At 44.9% G+C, this 9,767-nt stretch overlaps 1 protein-coding gene across 8 annotated transcripts; it reads left to right on the top strand.

The window, feature by feature from the left end:
• The first annotated feature begins 927 nt into the window (after positions 1-927).
• Positions 928-6,004, top strand: LOC124706267. Of its 8 annotated transcripts, none has more exons than XR_007004370.1 (3): positions 928-4,296; positions 4,647-4,705; positions 5,692-6,004. XR_007004370.1 is itself a non-coding variant. In XM_047237918.1 (2 exons), the coding sequence occupies exons 1-2, from the start codon at positions 1,003-1,005 to the stop codon at positions 4,180-4,182; spliced, it is 1,152 nt and encodes a 383-aa protein (XP_047093874.1). In that variant the 5' UTR covers positions 928-1,002; the 3' UTR covers positions 4,183-5,670. The 8 variants fall into 8 exon arrangements, 2 of the variants coding, with proteins under 2 accessions (XP_047093874.1, XP_047093875.1); XR_007004369.1 differs by having other exon boundaries at positions 5,682-6,004; XR_007004366.1 differs by lacking the exon at positions 4,647-4,705.
• Positions 6,005-9,767: the final 3,763 nt, after the last annotated feature.

Genomic DNA, 9,767 nt, shown 5'->3' with positions numbered 1-9,767 from the left:
CCTACACACATCGTAGTACATAACGTAAATCTACTTGGGAAGAAAGACATGGCTAAAGTGGACAACACAAACCATACCAACATCATCCTAAATCAGACAAGCAATACATTGCAACTGCGGACAACACAAACCCTAGCAAGATCATGGTAGTCAGCACATTTGGGACAAACAAGGAACCGGAAATGTGGCACCCTAGCAAGTTCATGATAACTCAGCACAATCGGGACTAACCCATGCTACAAGATCAAACCCTAGCCAAGATCTAACAACTCCTAACCTAGATCTAAACATAACCGAGGTATCGGGGTGAGGGAATCCTTACAATCATCGACGGAGGTGAAGAAGTGCTGCACCAGGAAGAAGATGAAGCCGCCCAGATGCAACCGCCGTCATCGCTGTCACCGTCACCGACCGAAGATGTGTGCGCCTCTTACCTGATTGCCGACGGGAGGAGGAGCTCAAAATTTGGGGGGAGAATGGAGGAGGGGGTAGAAATAGGCGATGGGGCGCGGCGGGAGGTGACATAATCCTTCCCGCCCCCTTTTCGCTTTTCGCCGCAGCTCCCGCCATCTCCCTCCTCGTCTTCGCGCGTGCGCCGAAGATTTTCTTTTGCATCAGCTTCGTCCCAGATTTGGGTGACTCGCTGGAAACTGCCAATTCAGACATCCTTCAAAACTTGGCCCGATAATGCTTTAATATCCAGTTCGCGCAACAGAGCGAGAGCCAGACAACCAAACAAACACAAAATTGTTAGAGCGAGGCGCCCATACTACCAACCGCCCTACATCCAAACAGAAGCCGTGCCAGAAAATACATACTCCGTCCCTCACCTCCGGTAAAAGTACACAGTTAAAGCGCCGGGGCGGAGGCAACTCAGTATTTTTTCTCCATTTCCGGCTCTCACCTCCGTCTCCGCCGCCCACCCCGCCAGCGTTCCCCACCACCGAAACCCTCGATTCCCCACCACCGGAACCCTCGATTCGCCGTCGCCGGCGAGCAGCCATGGATGACGCTGACCCTGAGGAGCCGTCGGCCACCATCCCCGCCCTCCCCGCTGACCTGATTGTGGAGGAGATCCTGGTACGGCTTCCGCCCAAGGTGGTCTTGCGCTTCCGCGCGGCCTGCCGCGCATGGCGCAGCGACACCTCCACGCCAACGTTTCTCCGCTCCAACTACGACCACCAGGTCCCCCTTCCCCTCGTCTTCTTCTCCAACTGCACCAAGGACCCTGATACCCTCGACACCATCCATGTCCTCGCGGCCGCGGGGGCCGAGTACCGGCGGACCCTCCTCGCGTTCGGTTGCGGTACGCTTCACGCCTCTTGTGAAGGCCTCCTTCTCATCTCCCACGAAAACGCCCGCTACACCATCTACAACCCAGCCACGCAGCAGGGTCTCAGTCTTCGGGAGCTCACCAGCGCTCGATATGCTTTGCTCTACTCCTCACGCTCTTCCGATGGCGGCGTAGAGTACCGCATTCTGTTCCGCAAAGGAAGACCTGCCATGTACCACGTCCTCACGGTGGGCTCTCCTGCACCGCCCAGGCGTATCCACCTGCCCCAGGGCCCCAAGGATTTCACCGAGCTGATAGCTGCAGGGTACCCTTCCTTCCAATCCCCATCGATTCAGTTCAATGACGCATTGCACTGGTTAATGGACAAGAGTCTGGTTGTTTTCGACAAGGTAGTGGAATCATTCAGATCCATGAGATGTCCTAGTGCCCTTCCAGATGCACGCTTGTTTGAGATCGATGGCACTTTTGGCATGAGCGTGCGGGGTGCAAAAGACACAGCAGTGAGTGTCTGGGTATTGCAGGATTACCAGGCCGAGGCGTGGACACTCAGGTATTCTATCGACTTGGCAATGGTGGACAGACTTAGAGTAAAGTATGACTCACGGCACATGGTGCTGTCCAACGATGGCCACCTGCTAGTTTCTTCCGGTGCGGGTTCTACTGCCCTTATTCTGTGTGACGCTCAGGGTACTTTGATCAAGGATTTCTCAGTCAATTCATGGAACCCAAAATTCACGGGGCTCTGGTATAAAGAAAGTATTGTCAGACATTCTTTCTTTGAGAGTAAGGGCAAACGTCGCAGGCCGCAGTCATCTTTATTCAAAAGGCTCCGAAAAGGTAATCCAAATTTCTTGCTACATACATATCTGTGGCTAATCTCAATCATTGGGTGATTCATACTTCAATTCATAGGTGGGTTCACCTATCTAGTTAGACCAAAATATTCCATTGTTAGGTGGTGAAACTAGTATAGCCAGTCAAAGCAGTTGGTCCCTATAAGTCTGGTTATCATTTACTTGTTAGCTTATATAATGTTGTGATTAAACAAACCCTCTCTCTTAATTGTTACCTGTTAGTTCATATAAGTATTGCGATAAAAACAATGTGTCTTCTTCTTCTGATTGGGTTAGATTTAGGAGCTAGATTTAGTACTATCAGCCACACTGTTGGATTTGGAAGGAATTGTTTTATCCTTGTTTTGAGCATCTTGGAACTCTGGAGTAGAAACGACATCCTCAGAGATGCTATCAGCTTTCCATACATATCAATCTACCTCAAGCTGCAGAAGTCTGGTAACTAGGTTAGTCTTGCCCAAATTCTTTGCTTACCATTTATAATCTAGGCACCAAGAACAAATGTACAAGCCAGGGAGCTATCACAATGCTCTTCATGCGCCTGGTTGATCCATTGAAGTTAAATGTGCTTTACTTCAGTGTCGCTTGCAGCAGGATTATTTTGTACTCTGTGCTAACCTGATTAAATTCATAACTCGGACTCAATAGTTTCCTCCTATTCTCTCAGCAAACCCTGAACATATTTTGACCAAGCTGTCACTTTATTTGATGTTTTGGTTCGAATTTAAATTCTGCTTTTCGCTGAGACTTTTAGTTCTTCACTGGAGAGGTTCTTTTTATATAAGCTTGATTGTTGGTTGGTCTCCTTTGATTTGCTCTATAATTGAAAAAATAGGTCTGTACTTCTTCTGTTTTGGTCAAGAATTTGAGATGATATGTTGTGAATTGTAGTTACAATAGTATAGTGCCTTCAACCTATGTACAATCAATATATTTTATTCCATTCAGTAACTTGCAATAATCATGCGAGCTCAGTGAATAAAATGATATATGATTTCCTTTTTACCCTTCCAGTTATGTGATAATTTTTAGGTCTACATGCACATGCTATCTCCAATTCCACCATGGTTATCATATAATTGATCTATACATTTTTTGGTAAAAGGTGCCTAACTTTTGAGTTGAAAAGAAAGTAACCGAAAGAAATATATTAGCTAAAATCCATGGATTATTGGAAGCTATGCAGGGGCCACAGCCAGATTTTGTACAAAAAGTGATGTCTCTTATGTTTCTCCAAGTACCCTCATTTCCATAAGCTAGGCACACTTGTACTAAAATTTGAACAGAACAAATTAGTTTGCCGCTAACTAAACTTTCCAGCTTGACGGTTGAAAAAAAAGAAGAAACTCCTAGTACAATCACAAACTTTTTTCAACCTTTTGATTTCTGCGACAGTGCTAATCATTATGGCCCTAAAAGATGCAACACGTATTTTGATAAAAACTAAAGGATTCCACTTAACACCCAGATGCCTTGATCCATGTTCTGCCTGGGTGCTAAACCACAGTTTGACCCTTAAGCTTCTCTCTAGTAGTGGCTGGAGAATCTTGGCCAAATAGGCTCCTCCAAGAATATGCATGTTTTTGTATGGATGGGATCTCAACTTCTTTGTCTGGGTTTCTATGTCGTTGTAAGCTATCTAGTTGGGATATAGGTATATAATTTTCTACAAGCTTCTGCTATGAGACTAGGAAGGTTGTGTTTGTCCATGGGTCGTAGATCTTTTTGTACTGTAGACGCGTTTTCAGTTGCATGTCATGTTTTTATTATGGTTAACTATCTTGTTCTATGGAGTCTTCATGTATAAACTTGATGCAATTATTTGGTGTAACTGTTTCAATCCTGGTTTTCAGATTGCTTGGGAGGTGAATAGGACCTAGTTTCCTTAGAAGGCAGGGGTGATTCTACAATAAGTTATTCAGTTCCTTGCGCTTCTGTGTGTTGGTAAAACATGCGTATTTGTCTCGAAGAGATCAAAAGTGTATTTACTTTTTTTACTTGATGTGAACAGAGGCTGGTCCAAGGTCTGCATAATTTTTTTGATAAAGTTAACAATGAGGAATTCACGAATCAATCAGGGAGTTTCTTTTGGAGATAAAGGATAATCATTATGATGCTAGGACATGTGCTGTCAGGTTGAAGGCTACGGTATGGAACTAGCTATCCTAATTTAATCTGTACTTTTTTGTTCGAAGTTCAAATTTGCATGGTTCTGTTCGGATTTGAAGCATGTGAAGATCATGGCATCTGAAAACCACAATTTTTATGCGCCATGCATAAAATACCATTGTTTTTATTCGAAAAGTTGCTTCATACTCTAACCAGCTCTTATTTCAGAAATCTATTGAAGCTATATAAATTTAGTCTTGACTATGCCTTTTAATCTTTGGGCATGTACTTCTATTGTCGGCAGACTTACTTTATGAATATGAGAGCTATATAAAACAGGAAGTTTGGGTTTGTGTGTTGCAATAATCAGACCTTATGCAATTCTACAGACCATGCTAAACATCAGTGAAGTACCAACATTAAATAATTCTGATGGAGAACTAAGAAGGTATAGTATTGGCTCATCGTGAGGGTATTGACCTCATGAAAGCAGTACTTTTCTTCCTCTGCTTTGATAGTATAGTACCTTCAGTATTACAAGCAGTCAATTTGGCTGCAGTATTCTTGCATGTGTAAAACTCGTGGTGGACAAATGATCAGCCATTTGCAAAACGTCAGGTTTTTCTTTAGTTATTGTTGTTAAAGTACATATATATTGACTATAAATCTTGGATATGGGTAACAAGTCGAGTCTAAGGAGTACCTTAATCATTCGATATAAATTTAGAGCTTATTGTTTGATTGTTTGCCAAAAGAACAATGTTGGGGCTTGGGATGGTTTGAGTTGCTCTGGGCCAGGTACACCATGAATTTTTTGTGGGGGATGCAAAGTTGCAACCATTTCTCTTGCTTGATGTTGAGGAATTCCACTTTCGTCAACCTTCTTCTTTTAAACTGGGGTTTCACTTCAGAGCCAAATAAAATGTGTGACTTATTGCTTGGTTTCTATGCACTTGGTGATATGTGAGCCTTATGTTAGCTATGTCAAAAAGCAGATGGAAACTGTCACTTAAAGTGTTTCTGATCTGTTCTTTGTGTCAAGAATTAGTCGCACTAGTATCCTGTTATCTGTTGTTTTTGGGAGTACTGTTCCCCCTTCATTGCAAAAAGAACATCAGAACCACCATTTTGCAGTGCTGTCTGACTTTGTCTCTACAGTTAGGTTACAGTTCATTGTATTCAATCTGAGGCGTCTGTGCACTTGTTGCATCCTTTGTTCCAGCTGTTCTGCTGATGATTGAACCAAATACATGTCAGAGTAGACAGCAGCGTGGCTATGCACAGAATATAAGTTCCCATTGTTAATAACTACCATTTGGAACTACAATTTTTTTTAGTATAAGCAGGCTCCTGCTCAAATCATAAGTTACATAGATACTAAGTATTACATACTTATTTATCCCTCTAACTTGACATTGGATCAGCTACTTTCAGGCACTGACAGATCACTTCCGGTCATTGCGCATGTCAAGAAAAGCTTGGGGCTACAATGCCGAGACTAACTTTTGTGTTTCTCGCCACTTGGGCCTGCAATGTGAAGACTCGTAGACAATGTTTAGAATGTGACGCTCTAAGTTGATTACTTACCACAAGTACGACGTCTTGCTGTATGGAGTTTGTAGGCACCCATGGTTGGTTGCTCTTTGACTAACATGAAGCATGTCCTTGTCTTGAGATGATAAGTCTGGATCAGTTCATGGGGTGGTATTCTGAAATGATTTTGCTCCACGCTTTTAAAACAAACAAACAATTAGCTTGAGATGATGCCATTTTTTGTTTTCGCTGTGGCTACTTTGCTTGTCAGTCTCTAGCTGTGTGTGCGATGAGCCTTTTCGAGTACTACCTGCAGAGAAGGAGCGCTGTGCTCTGTTCCCCAGTGCATGTTTTTATTTGTTACCTTGTTTTTTAATGTGAATTAGGAAGAAGTCTTGCATTTGTATTTTATTTTTCCTGAAACTTAGCAGAGGATTTTAGTTATTTAGTAAAGGCAGCGTACAGAGAGAAGAGAAGCCTGGGGCTCTCTTAGTTTAGGTCACACGCATCTGATTGTTGTCGCGCGTACGTCAGGTAGGCAGCATATTGCTACTACCAACTGTCCGTGATTATAGCATGCACCACATTTGTTGACGATAAGAACCAATTCAACACATAGTACTAGTGGGTAATTAGGTTCTCTGCTCAATACTATTATACTAAGCTGGAGCATTCAATGGAGGGCATGTCCATGTCCACCATCTCAATAGTTCGCAGCTTTCGTCCTCTCACACAGGCAGGCGGACTTGCTCCTCACCGCCTGCTTCTCGCACACCCAGATCGCCGCCCGCATCCGGTTCCGGTGTAGCATGTACTGCAGTCTGAAGGGCATGTCCACGTCCAGCTTCTCCGCCTGGTGCTGGTGCAACTTGTATCTTATTTCTCTTCTGACCGTTTACACCTCAACTGATCTCATCGAAGTGCCAATGTACTTATGTGGTTCACTATGCATTGATTTTCTACCTGCCTTTCTTACGGATGGATACATGTTAGAGTTTCCTTTCCCGAACATATTACTTAGCTGGGTCCAATTTTTATGGATCCCGTACACTGTGCAGTGTAGAAAATAAGGAAAGGTCACGTGATAGAGCAACAGGAGTTCAGATAGCAGAACCTATACGAGACAGTTATCATCGCTTCCAAGTCTCCTTATATCATCATGAGCTTGATGTACGATCTGTATGGTCAGCAGGAAACAGTTCAAAATTGTGCGCATTTGTTGTATGTTATGCAACAGAAATGCTAGCATAGTTCACAGATGCTTGGGCAACAACTAACGTATCCTAAGTTTTGTTCTGACATAAGCAAGCCTAACACGATACATATGAAAGAATATAACATCTAACTTTTGATGATAAGATCTTGAAAGACTTTCAGCATAGCTGGCCTTTCTTTAGGTGAAGGAAGCAGGCAGTCAAATGCCACAGACATGCACTGTTTCACGTCTTTTGCTTCATCTGTTTCGGACTGGAAGTTGTTTGTCCAAAATTTCTTCCAGGAGAAATAGATCGCCTAGCGAAGAAAGAAAATTATGTACGTCTCCAAGATGTTTTCCCATCAACACCTCAAGCACCACAACACCAAAGCTGTACACATCACATTTCTCTGTGACTACAGATGTGTAGGAAAACTCTGCATGCACCGAAGTCCACAGGAACATAAGAATTAGGACATGCATTGATGTAGAGCATTCCTATTAAAACAATTTATTAGAGGATGTAGTATTGTACTGATGAACTTACCAGGTGCACTGCATGAGGGCACAGCCAGTGCAGTAGTTCGTCGAGGTTGGAGGAGTTTACCCAGGTTTTTTTATGGATTGTATGTTCGAGATTCTGTGCTGGAACGTTCGTGGTCTGAATGAACGATCCAGCCAAGCGAGATACGGTGCGGGAGTTTGTAGCTAGTCTTAGAGTTAGCATAGTTTGCCTCCAGGAGACCAAACTGAATGTAATCGATGACTTTCTAGTTATGCAATGTTTGGGGACATCGTTTGATGGTTATGTGTATGTGCCTGCAGTTGAGACGAGAGGAGGGATCCTTCTTGCTTGGAACAAGTCCTATGTGGACATTGAGAGCGCGAGTTTTGATTCCTATGCGATCACCGGGGAAGTTATTCCTAGAGATAATAATAGATGGTGGATCACCACTGTCAATGGTCCACAAACGCATGACGATAAGCTGAGGTTTTTGCATGAGCTAGCTGAGAGGAGGAGTCTTTGCCCGGGGCCGTGGCTGCTGCTTGGAGATTTCAACATGATCATGTATGCGGAGGAGAAAAACAATGATCGTCTAGATAGATTCATGATGGCGAGATTTAGACAGTTAGTTCAGGAGCATGAAATCAAGAATCTCTACCTGCATGGTAGAAGATTCACGTGGAGCAACGAGAGAGAGGCGCCAACTCTCACGCGCATAGACCGAGCTATAGCCTCGGTGGACTGGGATCTTATGCACCCGGACTCTTTCTTACAGGCTTTGTCCTCATCGGTGTCAGATCACGCCCCGATTCATTTTTCGCTGAGCGCGGCTTTTAAGCCAAAGAGAAGGTTTAAATTTGAGGCCTTCTGGCTTAACCTTGAGGGGTTTGAGGAGGCTATAAAGGAGGCTTGGGTGTGCGACCCTAGCATTATGGACCCTTTCAGACGGCTGGATGCCCTCTTCCGTAACGCGGCGGAGTACTTTCAAGCTTGGAGTGAGAACAGAGTTGGGAACATCAAGCTCGGGATGGCTATGGCAAACACTCTGATCTTGAGGCTTGATGTGGCGCAAGAGTCAAGAGTATTATCGCAGGCGGAGGGATGGCTTAGGAGAATGTTGAAGCACGCGGTGCTAGGGATGGCGTCCCTTGAGCGCACCATGGCTCGGCAAAGGTCAAGAGTGCGTTGGCTCCAAGAGGGAGACGCAAACACCAAGCTTTTTCATGTGGTGGCAAATGGGAGGAGGGCGAAAAACTTTATCGCCACGGTTAGAGTAGGGGTGAGTTGGTGACGGCACAGGAGAGAAAGAACGAAGTGTTCACCGAGGCATATGAGAGCCTTATTGGGAGCATCCAAAATAGAGAGCACACAATAAACTTGGAGGCCTTAAACATTCCAGTGGCGGGCCTGGGAGAGCTGGATTCCATGTTCACTGAGGAGGAGGTTTGGAATACGATACGTGAGATGCCGAGTGATAGGGCGCCAGGGCCGGATGGATTCACTGGTGCTTTTTACCAGAGGGCATGGCCAATCAACATGACATCCTTGCCGGACTCATGAAACTTGGAGTGGGTGATGGGAGAGGATTTGCCAGGCTAAATCGAGTATTAATCACCTTGATACCTAAGAAGCCGGATGCGCTGGAGATCAAAGACTATAGGCCCATCAGCCTTGTGCATAGTTTCGCAAAGCTCTTCTCAAAGATCATCGCGAATAGACTCCGCCCCAGATTGGGCGAGATGGTGGGCATGAATCAATCCGCGTTCATTAAGCGCCGGAGTTTGCCTGATAACTTTGTGCTCGTGAGGCAAGTGGCCAGGAAGATTAACATGAGGAGACACACTGGGGTGCTCCTAAAGATTGACATTGCGCGTGCTTTCGACTCCATTTCTTGGAGTTTCCTTTTTGAGGTGCTAAGGAGAATGGGTTTTGGGGAGAGATACTTGAAGTGGGTAGCGCTGCTGCTCTATACTTCCAACAAAAAGGTGATGGTGAATGGAGTGCCGGGAGGCCGCATATACCATGGCAGGGGCTTGAGACAAGGAGACCCGGCCCACATCTCCCATGCTTTTTGTGGCGGCTATGGAGGCCCTGACCAGGATGGTAATTAAGGCTGTGGAGGAAGGTTTATTTGGGGATTTGGCTTCAATTTCACCCATGCAGAGGATCTCTATGTACGCAGACGATGTAGTTCTTTTTCTCAAGCCGATCCGCGGGGAGCTATGGGCCGCGAAACACATCTTGAGTCTATTTGGAGAGGCGTCAGGGCTCCATGTG

This window comes from Lolium rigidum, chromosome 4 (assembly GCF_022539505.1).
Source record: "Lolium rigidum isolate FL_2022 chromosome 4, APGP_CSIRO_Lrig_0.1, whole genome shotgun sequence".
NCBI lineage: Eukaryota > Viridiplantae > Streptophyta > Magnoliopsida > Poales > Poaceae > Lolium > Lolium rigidum.
The sequence above is the reverse complement of the archived record's forward strand: the minus strand, read 5'-3'. Positions and strand labels throughout refer to the sequence as shown.